The sequence below is a fragment of the Chelonoidis abingdonii genome, chromosome 3 (assembly GCF_003597395.2).
Source record: "Chelonoidis abingdonii isolate Lonesome George chromosome 3, CheloAbing_2.0, whole genome shotgun sequence".
NCBI lineage: Eukaryota > Metazoa > Chordata > Testudines > Testudinidae > Chelonoidis > Chelonoidis abingdonii.
Genome location: NC_133771.1, coordinates 65,028,664 through 65,048,528, shown reverse-complemented (window position 1 = coordinate 65,048,528; position 19,865 = coordinate 65,028,664). Strand labels below are relative to the sequence as shown.

The following is a 19,865-nucleotide window of genomic DNA, read 5'->3' as shown; positions in this document are numbered from 1 at the left end:
TGTGAAAATGAGGATAATGGTATGTAAGAACATAAGAACCAGCCATACTTGGTCAGACCAAAGATCCATCTAGCCCAGTACCCTGTCTTCTGACAATGGCCAATGCCAAGTGCCCCAGAGGGAATGAATAGAACAGGTAATCAAGTGATCCATCCCGTCACCCATTCCCAGCTTCTGGCAAACAGAGGCTAGGGATACCATCCCTGCCCATCCTCGCTAATAGCCATTTATGGACCTATCCTCCATGAATGTATCTAGCTATTTTTTTAACCCTGTGATAGTCTTGGCCTTGACAGCATCCTCTGGCAAGGAGTTCCACAGGTTGACTGTGCATCGTGTGGGAAAAAAAACAGTTGCTTACCTTCTGTAACTGTTGTTCTTAGAGATGTGTTGCTCATGCCCATTCCTAGTAAGTGTGCGCATGCCATGTGCACAGACGTCGGAAGGTTTTTTCCCTAGCGGTACCCATTTGTTAGGCAGTGGAGCCCCCTGGAGTTGCGCCTTCATGGCAGTGCATATAGGTCCCTGCCAACCCACCACCTCTTCAGTTCTTTTTTGCCAGGAAACTCTGACAGAAAGGAAGGCAGGTGGGTCTTGGAATAGACTGAATAACACACCTCAAAGAACAACAGTTATGAAATGTGGGTAACTTTTTTCTTCTTCATGTGATTGCTCATGTTGATTCCAAATAGGCAACTCCCAAGCCTTGCTAGGAAGCGGGGTTGGAGTTCATGGAATCGTTGGCTGAAGCACTGCTCGGCCAAATGCTGCATTGTCCCTTGCATGCTGGGTAATGGCATAATCAGAGATGAACGTGTGGACAGACAACCACGTTGCCAGCCTGCAGATCTCCTGGATTGGGACCTGGGCAAGGAATGCCGCCGAGGAGGCCTACGCTCTTATAGAATGTGCTGTTAGTGCAGGGGCAGGTATCTTTCCCAAACCGTAACATGCCCGAATACAGGATGTGATCCACAATTAAATTCTTTGAGAAGACACCAGGAGGCCCCTCATCTTGCCTGCTACTTTGAACAACTGATTTGACTTATGAAATGCATGCTCTATATAAAAGGGCAATACTTGAACATCCAAGGAATGGAGTCTTTGCTCCCGACTGTTAGCATGTGGCTTAGGGTAAAAGACTGAGAGAAAAATGTCCCGATTGGCATGAAATTGAGAGATGACCTTTGGGGGAAAGGCCAGGTGAGGCCTAAGCTGCACCTTGTCCTTATAAAAAATGGTATAAGGAGGGTCAAAGGTTAAGGCCTTAAGTTAGGACATTCTCCTAGCTGATGTTATTGTGACCAGGAATGCCACTTTTCGTGACAGGCAGAGTAGAGAGCAGGTTGCTAGGGGCTCAAAAGGGGGCCCCTTAGTCTTGAAAGAACTATATTAAGGCGAGTATATTCTGTCAAGACATTTAAGAAACTGGCTGACCATCATGTTGGAGAAGATTGAGTGGCCAGCTACACCCGGGTGGAATGCTGAAATGGTGATTAGGTGAACCCTTATCGATGAGATTGACAGGCCCTGCTTTTTTAAGTGCAGCAGATAGTCTAAAATGAGAGGTAAAATGAGAGGCCTGTGTCAGAGGACTGACCTTGCGAGCACCAGACTGAGAATCTTTTCCACTTGGCCATGGAGAACCTCTCTAACAGACTCAGAACACATTAGTTCTACTGGGTTTAGCCATGAAGCTTCAAGATATAAGATGGAGAGACTCTAGGCTGGGATGCTGGAGACTGCCATGGTCTTGAGTGATCAGGTCCGGAAGCAAAGGCAATGTGATTGGGTTGTCCACTGATAGCACCAGGAGCATGGTATACAAGTGCTGGCGAGGCCAGGCTGCTGCTATCAGTACAACTGCAGCCCGCTGCCTGTGGATCTTGAGCAGAACCTTGTGGATGAGCTGGAAAACGAGAACACATACAACAGGTGGCCCATCCAAAGGAACATGTCTGCGAGGGAGTCCGGGCTGTGGTTCTTGAAGGAACAGAACTCTAGGCACTTTCTGTTGCTTTTTGTGGTGAACTGGTCGATCTGGGAAACTCCCCACCTTTGGAAAATGCTGTTCATCATGTCCGGACAAATGGATCACTCGTGGTTGTGGAAGGATCTGCTGAGATAGTCTGCCAAGTCGTTCTGAGAACCCAGAAGGTAGGATGCTTCCAGGTGAATTGAGTGAGTGATGCAGAAGTCCCACAGCCTCAGGGCTTCCTGACATAGGGGAGAGGAACGAGCTATGATCTGCTTATTTATATAAAACATTGTGGTCATGTTGTCTATCACCACCACCGCATACATTTCCCTTGCAAGTAGGCCTGGAAGGCCTGGAACGCAGGTGGACCGCTCTCAGCTTCTTGATGTTGATGTGAAGCGGGAACTCATCTTGTGCCCGAAAACCTTGGGTCCAGAATTCTCCAGATGAGGTCCCCACCCCAATGCTGTCACATCTGTAACCGGGGCCAGCAAGGGCTGCAGTTTGGAGAAGGGGACCCCCGCGCATACTGCCTGTGGGTCGAGCCACCACTGGAGAGACCCAAGAACTGGTGGTGGGAGTGTAACCGCCTTGTCCAGACTGTCACGCCCAGGCCTGGAGAGGTCTGAGCCTCAGTCTTGCATGCTGTACCACATATGTACAAATTGCGACATGTCCGAGGAGTTTCAAGCAATTCCTCGCTGTGGTGGTAGGGTATTGCTTGAAGCCCTGTATGTTGTCTTGCATTGTCTGAAAAAGAGACTGTCATAAATATAAAGGAAAGGGTAACAACCTTCCTGTATACATTACTATAAAATCCCTCCTGGCCAGAGGCACCAAATCCTCTTACCTGTAAAGGGTTAAGAAGCTCAAGTACCTGGCTGGCACCTGACCCAAAGGACCAATAAGGGGACAAAATACTTTTAAATCTGGGGGCGGGGGGCGAAGGAGGCTTTTGTTCTGTCTGTTCCGTGCGGTGTTGGACGGAGCAAGATCAAAGCAAACAAGCAATCCAACTCCTATAGAGTTAGTAAGTATTTGGCAAAGAAATGCATTAGATTCACTTTTATTTTGGCTTGTGAATTTTCTCTGTGCTGAGAAGGAGGGTATTTCTGGTTTTCTTTTTGTAACTTTAAAGTTTTGCCCAGAGAGAAACACTGTTTTCAATCTTATTGCCGATGAGATTATCTTCCATTCTAATCTTACACAGGTACTCCTTTCACCTTTTTTCTTTAATTAAAATTCTTCTTCTAAGAACCTGATTGATTTTTCATTGTTTTAAGATCCAAGGGTTTGGGTCTGTGTTCACCTGTACCAATTGGTGAGGATATATTCTCAAGGCTCCCCAGGAAACAGGGATTGTTCTCAAGCCTGCTCAGGAAAAGGGGTGTAGGGTCTTGGGGGGATATTTGGAGACGATAGGGTGCCAGGTGGCCCTCCCTAAATGTTTGTTTAAATCACTTGGTGGTGGCAGCATAACTTAATCCAAGGTACAAGGAAGGATTTGTGCTTGGGGAGTTTTTAACTTAAGCTGGCAGAAATAAGCTTAGGGGGTCTTTCATGCGGGTCCCCACATCTGTACCCTAGAGTTCAGAGTGGGGAGAGAACCCTGACAGAGACTGTGTCAGGAAGGCTCTGGCCTGACCAAAAGACCAATAAACCCTATTCTCTGAATAGGGGAAAGAGTTGATTTGTGTTCATTCAGAAGGAGACCCAGCCTGTCGAAGGTGAATCTCATCAGGTTGACGTGTTGCTCCACTTGTGCCCTGGAGTGACCCCTGACCAGCCAGTCGTTGAGGAAGACTTGCACCTACCTTCTTCTCAGAAAGGCAGCTATGACTGCCATGCACTTGGTAAAAACTCAAGGGGCTGCTGACAGTCTGAAGGGGAGGACCGTAAACTGGTAATAGTTGTGGTTCACTATGAACCTGAGAAAATGTCTTTGGGCTGGAATTATTGATATGTGGAAGTACATTTCCTTGAGGTTGACGTACCAGTCTCCTGGATCCAGAGATGGGATGATGGCAGTCAGAAACCATGTGGAACCTCAACTTCTTCATGAATCTGTTGAGACCTCGCAGGTCAAGGATGGGTCTGAGATCCTTCGGCTTTGGGGATTAGGAAACATCAGGAGCAGAATCCCTTGCCCATTAGCTCCTGAGGATGTTCCTCCACTGCTCCCACAGCGAGATACGTCTGAGCCTCCTGCATGAGGAGTTACTCGTGAGAAGGGTCCCTGAAGAGGGACGGGGAAGAGGCGGTGGGAGGGAGAGGAGGAGCAGAATTGGAGAGAATATACCACTTCTACAGTGCGAAGGACCCAGCGATCTGAAGTGGGACCATGTATGGTAGAAATAGGACAGAAGATTCAGAAAACATGCTGAAGGATCCATGAGTGGACTGGTGTGTTGCCCCTGGGTGCCCCTTCAAAAGACTTGGTTAGATCCTGATGACTGACTCACCAAGCCTGATCTTTACTGGGTGGTGGATGGGGAGGTATATACTTGCCATTCTTGTGCCGCTTCTTGGAAAAGTCTTGCCTAGGCTGGGGAGGGTAGAAGCGCTGAGAGGGCTGGGGCTTAAAGTGGTTTTGCTGAGTGCTGGGGGTATCCAGGCCCACTTATTTTAATGTTGCCTATGAATCCTTGGAGTCTGTCTGCTCCAAGAACAGTCTCATGCCGTCAAAGGGCAAGTCCTGAATTATTTGCTGGACCTCTGGTGGAAAGCCTGACACTTGGAGTTGTGAACTCCTCTTCATGGCTATGGCAGAGGACATTGTTCGTGTGGCCGAATCTGCCACGTCCAGTGAGGCCTGTAAAGAGGTCCATGCCACTACCTTACCATCCTCTACTCTGGCAGCAAACTCCACTCTAGAGTCTGATGGGACCAATTCCTTAAATTTCATTATGGAGTTCAATTAATTGAAATTATATCTACTAAGGATTGCTTGCTGGTTAACAATCCGAAGCTGAAGCCCCCCAGTGGCTTCTGGCCAAAGAGCTGCAGTTTCTTCGAGTCCTTGGATTTTGGGGTTGAGCCCTGCTGCCCCTGCCCCTCTCTCTCATTCACCACTGCCACGACAAGTGAACCTGGCTGCGGATGAGTAAATAAGTATTCGTATCCCTTAGAGGGGACAAAATATTTCCTCTCCACCCACTTAACTGTAGGGGAAATGGAGGCAGGAGTCTGCCGCAAGGTTTTTGTAGTGGCTTGAATCATTTTAACGCGAAGCAATGCTACCTTGAATGGCCACTCAGAGGTTAACATGTTTACCATGGGGTCCTCAGACTCAACCACATCCTCGGCCTGTAGCCCCATGTTATTGGCCACCCTGGGTAACAGCTCCTGGTGCGCTCTGTTATCAAAGGGGACAGCCCAGAGGACAAAGACCCCGCCACTCCCTCATCTGGCGAGCATGACGAAAAAGCCCTAGGCAGCACTGGGCCCTCCTGTCCCTCCCGCTCCCTAGACAGGTCCTGTTCAGTGCTGTGCTGTTCAGCGCCGACCGCAACCTTGGTGGTGGAGCTAGGACCTGGATGGTGTGCCGTGGACCGAAGCCGTCTCGGTGCCCTGAGGTGTGGGACAATCCCAGGATGTTAGGGGGACACGTACCTTTGGAGAGCGTGCACTGGGCTTGGTGGTTTGCCCACAGGGTCCAAAATGGCCATTGCATAAGCCCCTGCCATGGCACCATCCCGCCTCCTGCCTGTAGCGGTGCCGCTACAATCAGTACTGCCTGCGCCAAGAATAGTAAGACTCCGCCTGTGAGTCCAATGACAGGGACCTTGAGTGCGGACACCACGGAGGTGCCGACTGGGATGGTGCCTGAGACCGGTACTGCGGAGAAAGTGAATGGTGCCACATCATTGCAGGCTTGTCTCTGGGCGGTGCTGGAGGTCTGTCTGGGCTGGTGGGGGGACGGCGGAGCCGTCATGGCAATCAATTCCCTGGCCGCATCAACTATGTCCAGGGTGGAAGGGAGCTCCACCTGGCACACTCTAGTAGGAGAATCCACCGGCACCAGACTCGACTGACTCCTTTGAGAGAGCACTCCTTCTGTCTTCTTGTGCCACTTACGTGGTACCTCCACGGGCTTTGGCGCTAGGGAGTGTCAGTGTCAAGGGTCTCTATGCCTAGAGTCCTTCCTCGGTGCTGTTTCTTGAACAGAGGCTGAAGCACTTTGCATGGAGGTGCTCGGTGCCCAGTCCTGCCAGCCTGGAGCTGGTTGGGGATGGAGGGCTGCCTTCATAAGGAGTTGTTTAAGCCTGAAGTCCCTTCCCTTCTTCGTTCCCAGGTGGAACCCTTTATACATGCTGTAGCGAGCTGTTTGATGTTCCAACCCTGATATTCTGTGTGGGGGAGGAAGAGACCTCAGGAGGTCATCTAGTCCAACCCCCTCCTCAAAGCAGGATCAATCCCCACACAGATTTTTGCCCCAGGTCCCTAAATGGCCCCCTCAAGGACTGAACTCACAACCCTGGGTTTAGCAGGCCAATGCTCAAACCACTGAGCTATTCCTCCCCACTCTTTCAACTACTTTCCACATCCATTTGCAACATAGGAAACAGAGGGGTGAAGTAGCCCATTTATTTCAATGGGATGTTCTCACCTGAATGAAACACCCCATGGAGATGAACACAGTCTGAAACAATAGCTCTGAGATGTGATAACTGCTCCTTTCTTCTCTGTGGGTATTCTCACTCACATTCCCACTCACACTACTACCCTGTACCCTCATGAAACACAGCAAGATTCAAGACAATCCAAGTAAGCATGTGATCATTAAAAATGTTGACCATTAAACATAAAGTGCTGCCAACCCTAACTTTTGGAGAACTGGTATTATGCTACAATATACACTTTGAAGATCAAATACAACATACTTATTATTAAAAAGGGATCATGTAATACAACTGGTTGTGATCCAGTTTTACTTTATGCAACATAAATCATTAGTATTTCCATTAAGTTTCTCAGTTCATGCTCCACAAACATGCTCCATCAACGGGTAAACTGCCTTTGCCAGGTCAAGGGCAGTATCTGGATTCTGAATCTATATTCCCTGCTAGGTAGCATTGTTAGCAACTCAACTGGACTCAGTTTTGGCTTTTTAGAGACATGAAAAAATTGGCTCTGTTCCAGTTTCTGGGGAGTAGGGGAAAAGGCATTTTTTCTGCGCAGAGCATATGTTGCACTTGTATTCTGACTCAGCTAAATCAACCAGGTCATACTGCCTAATCTATATAGTTACTTATCACATTTGCAAATTGAGCTGAAAAATCATACTTGAGCTAGAGGAAGCCATATAGTTAGCCTTAGCACTAATCAATCTTCATTTTGGTGGTCATATCCATCATTACATGCACAATCAGAATTATGCCCATCTGGGAACCAAATTAGAAAATGTTTCAGAAGTCGTCAAGTCACTTCTACTCAAATTACAACAGTCTAGTAAAGGAACAACCGTCACTTGAATCTGAATTCAACTTTTTAAAAAAACTAAATATATTAAAGAAAGTTACCTTTAATACATCCTGGAGATCTTTTTCTGCAATATCAGGGAACTCTATTTCATAACTAGGATCAATTATAGCATGAAGTTTGGTGATCTGATTTGTTATGTGCTGAAACGGAGTCCTCCCATAAGTCATACAATATAAAATGCATCCCAATGACCAAACATCACTTTTGGGACTTATCTAAAAACAAAGTAATTATCTGAATAATAATAATAATAATAATAATATCCATTACTTTAGTTTAAAAGGGAATGATCTCTTTTCTTATAGTTATCAAACATCATTAACTTTGTGTAATATAATTTCACTTAAGCAAGAAGATACAATGGGGTGTGTGTTACATAGTCTGATGATTCGCCTTAGTGATTATGCACAAATGCCAAAGGCTGAGTGCCATTAACTGCCAACATATTTCATTATTAGACCATAAACACAAATCTTGGAGTGTCTTGTTACAATATTAACTTCAAAATAAATATATTCTAAAGAAAAGACGGTTACTCACCTTTGTAACTGTTGTTCTTCGAGATATGTTGCTCATATCCATTCCAGTTAGGTGTGCGTGCGCCACCTGCACGTTCGTCGGAAGACTTTTTACCCTAGCAACACTCAATGGGTCGGCTGGGTGCCCCCTGGAGTGGCTGCGCTATGGCACCGGATATATATCCTAGCCGACCCAGCCACCCTTCAGTTCCTTCTTAATGCCCGTATTGGTCGTTGGAACAGTGGAGTGCAGCTTAGCTGACCTCCACTCCCCTAGCTATTCGTAGTTTCTCATTTATTGTGTATATAGTTATAATTCTTTTACATATATATATATATATATTACATACATACATGCGTATGTATTACATACATACATACATACATGTTTCTTCCTGATAGCATAGTTAGTTTACTAATAATTAGCGGGGTTCGGGGAGTAGCCCCTTCCCCGCACCCGGTACCGGAGCCCATGCCCGGCTCACCGGGTTTCAAACCGTGCTCGGCCTGACACAGGCCGATGCCGACAGGAGAGCCGCACAATTCCTGTTTGAAGTGCCTCGGGGAATTGCACTTGACAGCTAAGTGCCCCATTTGCAAGGCTTTCAAGCCGCGAACAAAAAAGGAGCAGGACATCAGGCTTAAACAGCTCCTCATGGAGGCGGCTCTCACCCCTCCACCTTCGGCACCGAGTGCTGGTCAGTCGGTGAGCAGAAGCGCCTCCGCGGCACCAGACCGCACCGGTACGCCCAAAGACTCTCGGCACCGGCTCTCGACGCTCCCTCTCCCCGAGGTTGAGGAAGGCCATGACTCCTGCTGCTTCAGCACTGCTTGCACTGCAGCCAGAGACTACGCCTAGGTCGGATCGCCCAGCGCCAACACCCGCTGCGGCACCGACTAAATCGGCACCGGCGATTCCGGTCCCACAAGGGCCGTCGAGTCCGGCGCCTGTTAGCTCCCCGGCGCGTGCCGCGGTAGAACTCACCATGCTGTCCACGCCAGAGGCGTTCTTAGCAGCGAGGGACCTGATCGCCTTGACAGACTCAGCACTGCCTCTACCCTCAGCACTGCCGGCGAGGGTAATACAATCCATAGGCAAGTCGACCTTGATTAGACTACCCTCTGTCGGCGCAGCTGACCAGCACTGCTCACAATCGCGGTCCTGCAGACGCTCCCACTCTCGACGCCGCTCGCAGTCCCGGCACCGGTCTACTACACGACACAAATCATACTCGCGGCACCGGTTGGACTCTTGTTCACCCGCTCACTACCCGCGGCACCGCTCCAGTTCTTGGCACCACTCCAGGCACCGTGCCTCCCAAAGCCATTCATGACGCCGAGATTCGAGATCTCGGTCAACCTCCCGGCACCGATCTTGTCGCAGGTCCCGCTCTCGATCCCAGTACCGATACATCCCGGCACCGGTCCCCGATACGTAGGGGAGTGAGGTCCGTTGGAACATCTGCACAAGGCTTCTCCGCTCCTCCATGGCCATCCAGACATATGTCGGTGTCCTCCCACGCGGACAGCTACTATGGCCAAGCCCGCAATTCCTATGTGCCCACCAGAGTGTTTCAAGAAGCCCAATCTCAGGACCCAGGACCTCACCAGTGGTCCTTTTGGACACCTTGGGCGTACCACCAGGCCCAAGGTGCTCTACTAGTTCCGGCCTGCTCTGCCTCATCAGAGCACTGAGCACCAGAGCCACAGTTAGCTGTCCTCCTCCACCCGGGATGGAGGAGCCATTAGTCCACCCACCCGGTTCCCCGGTGCCGCTGGAGCAGGAACCAGCGCATGAGCAAGAGGCCATACAGGACCCGCTTGTCCCCGGCATCTCATCCTCTTCCTCTCCAGATGAGGCAGTGGCAGGGACTTCCTCCTCGGGGCCGCTTCCAATAGACCTAAGAGCCCATTAGGATCTCCTCAGGAGAGTAGCGCTCAACATGAACCTCCAAGTGGAGGAGGTCCTGGAGGTTGACAACCCTGTAGTGAGCATCCTGTCGGCAGATACTCCCACTAGGGTGGCTTTGCCCTTTATCAGGACCATCCAGGCCAATGAAGACACCTTATGGCAGTCCCCAGCCTCCATCCCCCGTATGGCAAAGGGGGTCGAGCGTAAATACATGGTACCCTCTCAGGGGTACGAGTCTCTATATGTCCACCCTCCTCACTAGTTGTCCAATCGGTCAACGAGAGGGAGCGCCATGGCCAACAGGCACCAGCCCAAAAGTCAGAGGAGGCTAGGTGAATGGACCTACTCGGCCGCAAGGTGTATTCAGCAGGTGCCCTACAGCTCCGAATGGCAAATCAGCAGGCTCTACTGAGCCGTTATAGCTACAATACTTGGGCAGAGGTGGGTAGATTTACAGAACTACTCCGTCTGGACTCCCGCCAGGAATTCGCTGCATTCCTAGAGGAAGGGAAAAAGGTGGCCAGAACCTCCCTCCAGGCTTCTCCAAATGCGGCCGACTCGGCAGCCAGAACTCTGGCCTCCGGTATCGCCATGAGACACATCTCATGGTTACAGGTTTCCAACCTCCTGCCTGAGTTACAATACACCATCCAGGACTTACCCTTTGATGGTAAGGGTCTGTTCTCGGAGAAGACTGACCCCAGGCTACAAAGCTTGAAAGACAACAGGGTCATCATAGGTTCCTTGGGCATGCATACACCTGTGACCCAAGGTAGACCTTTCTGTCCCCAGACTCACCGCCCGTACTTTGTGCCCTGACACAGGCAAGACTTTAGCCAGTCCGGACCCCGAGGGGGCCAAAACCACGGGCCCTCAAAACCACCAGCGGGACGGACCTAAGTCTGCCTTTTGAAGGTACGCCCGAGGACGTCGTACCAGTTTCAGGATAGGAACCTTTTCCACTCTTCTCCAACCGCCTCTCCTACTTCCTCCTGGCATGGTCCCAATTGACCTCAGACCTCTGAGTCCTATGCACGGTGAAACAAGGATACCATCTCCAATTTGTTTCATCCCCACCTTCCCACCCTCCAACCCAGTCCCTCTTCAGGGACCCCTCTCACGAGCAATTCTCCTACAAGAGGTGCAGACGCTCCTCGCTATAGGAGCAATAGAGGAGGTTCCACAAGACAAAAAGGGCAAAGGATTTTACACCCGTTACTTTCTGATCCCCAAGTTGAAAGGTGGCCTCAGGTCCATCCTAGACCTGCGAGGCCTCAACAAGTTCATGATAAAGTTGAAGTTCCGCATGGTCTCCCTGGGGACCATTATCCTGTCCTTGGATCCTGGAGACTGGTATGCTGCCCTCGATATGAAGGACGCGTACTTTCACTTCGCCATTTTTCCTCCACACAGGAGGTATCTTCACTTTGTAGCCAACCACCAGCACTTCCAATTTACGGTCCTCCCCTTTGGCCTCTCCACGGCCCCAAGGGTGTTTACAAAGTGTATGGTCATAGTCGCTGCACACCTCCGCCGATGTCGGATACACGTATTCCCATATCTGGACAACTGGCTCATCAGAGGGAGCTCCGAGACACAGGTCAGGCAGCATGTAGGCATTGTCAGGGACCTATTCACAAGCTTAGGCCTGATGCTCAATACTGAGAAATCCACACTGGTCCCCACACAAAGGCTAGACTTTATAGGAGCTACCCTGGACTCCAACATAGCCAAGGCCTACCTACCCCAGCCGCGATTCCAGGCAATGGCAATGATCATTCGAGGTCTGCAGAACTTCCCAACAACCTCAGCTCGCACTTGTCTTGGTCTCCTGGGTCACATGGCTGCCTGTACTTATGTGACCAAATATGCCAGGCTCCGCCTCCGACCCCTCCAAACGTGGCTCAATTCAGTCTACCGTCCAGGCAGGGACCCAACAGACACAATAGTCACCATTCCACCGAGCACCCTACACTCCCTCGAATGGTGGCTAACCCCCTCCCTGGTATGTGCAGGGTTACCGTTCCATCCACCACAACCCTCACTGTCCCTGACAACAGACGCATCAGCTCTCGGATGGAGGGCTCACCTCGGACACCTTCGTACCCAGGGCCTTTGGTCATCGCAGGAGCTGATGCTTCAGATAAATGTCCAAGTGCTAAGAGCAGTCCGCCTGGCGTGCCAGACATTCCAGCAGCATCTGCACAGCCGTTGTGTCTCAGTGTTTACAGACAACACAACAGCCACGTGTTATATCAACAAACGGAGGGACTCGATCTTCCCCCCCCTGTCAGGAGACCATCCAACTCTGGGATTTCTGCATAGCACACTCGATAGACCTGGTAGCATCTCTTCTCCCAGGGGTTTGGAACACACTAGCGGATCAGCTGAGCAGATCCTTCCTCTGTCACGAATGGTCAATAAGACCAGATGTTATTCATTCGGTCGTCCAGAAGTGGGGCTTCCCCCACATAGACCTGTTCGCCTCTCGAACCAACAGGAAATACCAAGCATTCTGCTCCTTCCAGGGTCTTTCACCGGGATCAATCTCGGACGCATTCCTCATGTCGTGGAAGCACCAGCTGCTCTATGCCTTCTCACCGTTCCTGCTGGTTCATAAGGTCCTGATAAGACTGCGCAGGGACAGAGCGCACCTAATCATGATCGTGCCAGCGTAGCCCAGACAGCACTGGTATACCACAACCTGTCCATAGCCAGCCCAAATTACCCTGCCTCAACCTGACCATAGCCAGCCCAAATTACCCTGCCTCTCCACCCAGACCTCATAACACAGGACCATGGCAATCTTCGCCACCCAGACCTGCAGGCCCTTCACCTCATGGCGTGACTCCTGCATGGCTAAACAGGTCGGAGTTATGCTGCTCCGCTCCGGTACAACATATACTCCTGAGCAGCAGAAAGCCTTTCACTCGGTCAACATATCTGGCCAAGTGGAAACGTTTCTCCTGCTGGTGTGAAACGCAGAATACTACTCCCTCTCAGGTCTCGATCCCCATTATCTTGGACTATCTCTGGTCCCTTAAGCAGCAGGGCCTGGTGATATCTTCTCTGAGGGTGCACTTGGCGGCCATCTCCACATTCCATCCAGGAGAGGGTGGCCACTCTGTTTTCCCACCCTGTAGTTACTAGATTTCTCCAGGGCCTGGAGCACCTCTACCCCCAAGTACGCTGCCCTGCCCCTACCTGGGAACTCAACCTAGTCCTAAACAGACTTATGCTTCCGCCATTTGAGCCGTTGGCAACTTTCTCACTACTATACCTGTCCTGGAAGACAGTTTTTCTAGTAGCCATCACGTCGGCCAGACAGGTCGCCGAACTGCAAGCACTTATGGTGGACCCACCGTATACTGTCTTTCACAAGGACAAGGTACAGTTGCAACCACATCTGGCATTCCTCCCTAAGGTGGTGTCGGCCTTCCATACCAATCAGGACATCTTCCTTCTGGTCTTCTTCTCGAAGCCTCACTCATCTCGACGGGAACAGCAGCTGCACTCCTTAGATGTCCGTAGGGCGCTCGCTTTTTATATCGATTGGACGAAGCCCTTCCAAAAATCCCCCCAACTCTTCGTTACAGTGGCTGACCGGATGAAAGGCCTACCTGTCTCCTCCCAGAGGATCTCCTCTGGGATGACGGCGTGCATACGCACATGCTATGACCTGGCTCATGTTCCCTCGGGCCATCTCACTGCACATTCTACCAGAGCTCAGGCTTCATCAGCCGCCTTCCTGGCCCATGTACCAATCCAGGAGATATGTCACGCAGCTACCTGGTACTCAGTCCACACCTTTGCTTCACACTATGCTCTGGTCCAACAGTCTAGAGATGATGCAGCCTTTGGCTCAGCGGTTTTGCACTCTGCCACATCTCACTCCAACCCCTCCGCCTAGGTAAGGCTTGGGAATCACCTAACTGGAATGGATATGAGCAATCACTCAAAGAAGATAAGACGGTTACTCAGCTTTGTAACTGTTGTTCTTTGAGATGTGTTGCTCATATCCATTCCAAACCCACCCTCCTTCCCCACTGTCAGCTCCAGCTCCAGTCAGCTCCAGATGCTGGTGTGAAGCTTGGGTCCTAATTTTCAAAGTAATTAGTGGATCAAGCCCCAGCTACAAGAAAGACTAAATTTTGATTTATGAACCACTGTAATAGCTATGATCCTTTAAAACAACAGAGATCACAAAGCATGTGAGAGCTGGGGACAACTCATTCTTGGTCAAGTGGATCCAGCTAGGAAACAAATTGCTGGAGGAGCATCTTTAGGAAACATTACAAAACTCTCTCCGAGAAAGCCTTTCACCATAAGTGACTCTCACAACATGAAAACAAAAAAAGCCTACCTCAAGCAGGGTTTTGATTCCCAGAAGAGAGAAGTGCTAGAGACTCCATGATGTCCACAAGGGCCTTTGAGCCCTTTCATGTAAAATCAATAACAGCAGATACTACAGTGATAGGCAGTAGTATAAAGCCATAAGATAAAAGTTTGCAAACAAAGATTTTCTTACTGTCTGGGCTTGAAGAATTTTACTTCATCCTTAATGGCCAGAACACAAAATTACTAGTCAGAATGAAAGTCTCCCATGAAGCCCCATTTACATTTTTAAAGAATGCATAATTTCTCGTGCACAGTATTTAACTAGAACATTGACAGCCAGCTTCCTTTTAAAAAGGATTAACATAGCTTATTCTACAAGAGTCTCCTACTATCCTAATTTCCTTTCCTTCTAGCTTCAATCTACTTTTTCCTGTCTTTTCTTTTGATCGAGATCATAATTTCTCAATTCTCCATCTCTTTCCTTATTTAGCACCTCAATCATACTCTCCCATTTCTTGCCACTCGAGACTGCCCTACTCCCCTTCACCTCCAAGGTCAAAGCAAGCATGTACCTGGCCTGTGATTCTACCCAGTTGCCTTGATAAAATAGTTTTCCTCCATGTTCTGGTTATAGTGAAAGTTTTTATATTGTAAGCTTTTGTTTCCTCAAAATGTCTGGTATATTTCCCCCTTTATAATTGATATATATAGACAGAGAAAATAAGTTACCTTTGATCTTGACTTCCCATTTTCTCCGTAGGAAGACATATCTTTGATTGCCTCTGGTGGCATGTAATTAATTGTGCCAACCTAATAAACAACATATTATTTTTAAATTAACCAAGTGTTTAATGGAATCTAATTAACTTGAAACATTTCTTTTGATAGTTTGTGATCTAATAAAAGCCTTGAGAAGCAACATTCTAGACTGAGAATCTGGGTGGATATTTCTGCCATGCTCTGTCTTTCGTGGTCTATACTTTAAAGTTAACAATATGCATGCAATAAGCACAGAAATTCACTATAAATAATGAGTAGCTTAAGCTACAGAAACATAAAAAGCACTCTATAGCACAAAAGTCTAATGTTTGTTGTTTTCTTTAGGTTGGTAAATCACTTAACGTAGCAGACGCAGAAATTACGTTTTATAAAACAGTACTCCATCTACTAAAAATATTTACCTGTGAATCTTTAACAATGCTTGTCACATCTGGCTGCATTTGGTTCGCAATGCCAAAATCAATTAGTTTTAGCATTCCGTCAACTATCAGAAAGTTTGCTGGTTTCAGATCACTGTGCACAATGCCTGCAAGGTAAGAAAACTCCAAGATTAATGCAAATAAGACATGAATTTTAAACTACCAAGTATTTATGATTTTTTGGCCCTCCCCACAAATATATCAATTAAACTTTTGAGCAGGAACCAATGTATTCTTTGGATAAAAAATTCACCCCTTGCTGCTGAATTGTGCTTTAGAATCTCAGATTTAATTTAAAAAAATAAAATTAGACGTTTTCAGTCCTTAACAATTGCAGTAAAAATCATGAAAATGTGAACTACCTGACTCTGCAGATAGTCTGATTTGCACCATTACTCTCAATCAGGGCCCCACGGGCATTATGATTTCAAGTTCACAGAACTGGGCATTTTCCAAAATGCTGCAAAATTCAATACTTTGGCTGCAGCCAAGTGACTGACATTTTGTTTAGCATTTCTTTGCCTTGGTGGGACCTGCTTGCAGCTGCCCCTTTAACTCCAATTTTACTAATAAGGAGAATCTGAGACAACTGGGGTGCATACACCCTGAACTGTTCCATGGAGATAGAACTAGACTCTAGTTCACAGCCAGAAGGTGGTAAATCTAGAAATCCTAAGTGTAGTCTGATGAGCTGGGCTGCCTCAAAAATAGAAAAGCAGAAAAGGTCCAGGATACCAGAAACAAGCTAGGGACAAGTTCTCCCCTTTCTCGGTACACATGGAGGAGCGGGGACAAGAGATTTGCTGTGTGCCGTGTGCCACTTGGACATCATCATCCAAGGCTCATGGAGACAGGCCATCTGGACAAAATAGCAAACCAAACCAAATCCCCAACCCTTTGTTGAATAGGTCATCAACTAGTTTTATGTTCTAGGAGTCAGTTGTGTGTTTTTTTGGGGGGGGCGGGCTGTTGATGAGATAGATGCCAGGTCCAGGCACCTGGGGAGGGAGAAAACACTGCAGCGGGTTGCCCCAAAGATTTTTTTGACTTAGTATACACCAAGAAGTGTGGGACTACTGCACTTCTTGCCCGAGTATCAGAAGGCCGGCCAGAGGGGGGTACCAAGAGCCCCCCTTGTGCCTTTCCCCAGGGTCAGGATCCCCTTTGAGCATATTGGCCTAGAGTTAGTGGGACTCCTGGAGAAGAGCAACACGGGCCACAAGTATATCCTCGTTGTGGTTGATTATTTTATGTGATAGCCGGAGGCTGTCTCTCATCGGTCTACCACTCCCAGACAGATGGGTTAGTGGAGCAATTTAACAGGACCCTGAAGTCGATGCTGAGAACGTTCGTGGAGGACAAGCACTGGGACAAGTTGTTCCCCACACTCCTCTTCACCGTACAAGAGGTTCCACAGGCCTCCATCAGGTTTTCCCCATTTGAACTCCTCTATGTTAGGCAGCCTATGGGAATCCTAGAGCTCCTGAGAGAGACGTAGGAAGGTCTGTCCAGTACATTCCCAGGTTGGGGGAACGGGTCCAAGAGCTGGGTACCTTGGCACAGGAGAACCTGATACGGTCCCAACACAATCAAGAGGACCAGTACAACAGGGGAATGAAGATGAGGATCTTTGAGTCCGGAGACTGGGTCCTGTTGTTATTACCCTCCTTGGAGTCTAAGCTGCTGGCCGAGTAGCAGGGCACTTTTGAGGTGATCAGATGGGTAGGGCCCATCAACTATGAAACATGGATGCCAGGGCGTTGGAGTGGTGCACGGGTCTACCACATGAACCTCCTCAAGGCCTGGAAGGAACGTGAGGACCCCGACAATTGCCCCGTACCCACCAGAGCCTGAGTTGGGGCCACTGGCAAACAAACCCGTGGAGCCAGGACCAGTGGAAGTTGGTCAGGAGCTCGCTACTCATCACCAGGAACAGGAACAGCAGTTAGTATCTGCCTTCCCCACCATCTTGTCGGCCCACCCAGGGAAAAAAAAACCATGTGATTAGCAATCACACTGCTACCATCCCCGGAAGGAAGGTGAGAGATAACCACTGCCCACTCCCCAAGAAGTTGTGGGAGATTATGCAGAAGGAACTAGAGATGATTCTAGCCCTGGAAATGATCAAGGAGTCCTGGCGGAGCCCCCAAAGTACTGGTCCCCAAGCCTGATGAAGCCATCAGGTTCTGCATTGACTTCAGAAAGGTGAATGCCATCTCCCAGTTTGATGCATACCCCACGCCCCAGGTGGACAAACTGCTCGAGCGGCTAGGTGACATGGAATTTATCTCCATCTTAGACCTAACCAAGGGATATTGTCAGATCCTCTTGACATCAGCTTCCCGGGAGAAGATGGCCTTTCCTACACCCTTTGGCCTCTACCAATTTATCATGATGCCTTTTGCTTTGCATGAGGCCGCAGCCACCTTCCAGGGGCTCATGAACCAAATACTGAGTCCCCATAATTCATACACCACTGCATATATCAACAATATTGACATCTATAGCGTCGGTTGGAAGGAACATCTCCAACACCTCAACAGCATGCTGAAAGCCCTGGGAGACATGGGCCACACCGCAAACCCGGACAAGTGTCACTTGGGCCAGCGAGAGCTGACTTACCTGGGCTACACCATGGGTAGGGAAAAACTACACCCCTTAGTGGACAAGGTGCAGGCCTTACGGGGCTTCCTTACCCCCATGACAAAGAGGCAAGTATGGCAATTCTTAGGGTTGGCAAGATATTACTGCCGGTTTGTGCCCAACTTTGCCATTCTCGCCGCCCCTCTGATGGACTTGACAAAGAGCTCCCAGCCACGAAAAGTCCAGTGGTCAAAAGACTTTGAGGCTGCCTTCCAGGCCCTACGAGAGTGGCTGACCCAGGAGCCGCTACTGAACCAGCCTGACTTCACAAAACCCTTCACCCTCCAGACGGACACTTCAGAGGCAGGGCTGAGAGCAGCGCTGTTGCAAGAGCTGGGGGGGCGGGGCGGGGCAGAGGAACACCCCATCCTGTACCCCTAGGAGACCTGCTACTCCACAACAGAATGGGAGGCGCTGGCCATTAAATGGGCGGTCAATGCATTAAGCTATTACCTCTTGGGGAACTCCTTTTCTTTGGTAACTGATCACGCACCCCTCCGATGGATTAATAGTATGAAGGAAACTAACGTACGAATCGTGTGCTAGAACCTATCACTCCAGCCCTACTCCTTCCATGTGCTGCACTGGAACCATATAGAACATGGGTTGCAACCAAGGTTCTGTAGTGGCACCAAATCCTATGTAAAGGGGGTCATATAAGGTGTCTAAGACCAGGTTACGGGTTACTGGTTATGATTATGCTGTCTGTATTTAAAATCTGCTGCAGTCTGGAGGAACACCCCAGAACAAGCTGGTGTTTCACTCAGTCTTAGCCTGCTGATGCCATAAGAACCATCACCTTTACATAATTGACCCTGAGGGAGCGAATACGCCTTGTGACTCAGCAAGGTATGCAGGAACTGCCCATGTGACTGAAACTCCATTTGCTCACTGGTAACTTTCCACATAGGAACAAAGGAGTGTTCTTACACCTGCGAAAAGTCTATTATAAGCGAGGCCTCATCCCAATTTGGTCCTTCGAATCCCTCCCGTCTCCCTCTTTTTTTTTTTTCTCATGCTTCTTACCGGCTGGAGGATACTTCCCACAAGCTGTGAAGCCTACACAGGACTGTTAATGACCCATCCAGGGAGGATGTTCTCAGAGATTGATTTAAACCTGCAGGTTACTTCATCACTTGTTACAAGCCTGTAACTAAGAACTTGCCATTACTGTTATTATTGATTTCCATTTAACCCATTATAGCTCTTTCATCTTTATCTTTTTCCTTTATGATTTAAACCTTTAGATATTTTAGATTCTAGAGGATTGGGCAACAGCGAGATTGTGGGTAAGATCGTGCAGGTGTATATGACCTGGTCTGGGGCTGCTCCTTTGGATCGAGAGCCTTTTCTTTCTGGGGTGTTGGTTTTTCATAACCATTCGATCCCAGGAGTATTGGGACTGTGGTGATACTGGAGACTGGAGTGTCTAGGAAATTGCGTGTGTGACCTTGCGGTTGGCCAGTGGTGTGAACTGAAGTCCTTTATTTGTCTGGCTTGGTTTGGTTGCCTTAGAGGTGGAGAAACCCCAGCCTAGGCTTGACATGCCCTGTTTTGAGCATTGGTCCTAATTTGGCACTCTTCAGTTGGGGTCCCGACCAGAACCACATCGTCATCAGTGGCGTGAGTCGGCAGGATTGTGACGATTGTTGTTCTGCACGGGCCACCTACACACTGTGAGTCCAATATTAGGGACCAATGCTCAAACAGGGCAGTCAACAGCCCTAGGCTGGGGTTTCTCCACCTCTAAGAATACAAACACAAACTCAGCCAGACAAAAAAGGACTTCAGTT

The 19,865-nt window shown here is 48.9% G+C and overlaps 1 protein-coding gene across 2 annotated transcripts in view; it reads right to left on the bottom strand.

Moving 5' to 3' along the window:
• Window positions 1-19,865, bottom strand: part of TTK (TTK protein kinase) — a 95,289-nt gene that overhangs the window by 14,439 nt on the left and 60,985 nt on the right. For both annotated transcript variants that reach the window (XM_032774990.2, XM_075063817.1), the window contains exons 16-18: window positions 15,412-15,536; window positions 14,960-15,040; window positions 7,501-7,677 (exon numbers count right to left, since the gene is read on the bottom strand). In XM_032774990.2, coding sequence (XP_032630881.1) covers window positions 7,501-7,677; window positions 14,960-15,040; window positions 15,412-15,536 — 383 coding nt within the window. The remainder of the gene's footprint in view (window positions 1-7,500; window positions 7,678-14,959; window positions 15,041-15,411; window positions 15,537-19,865) is intronic.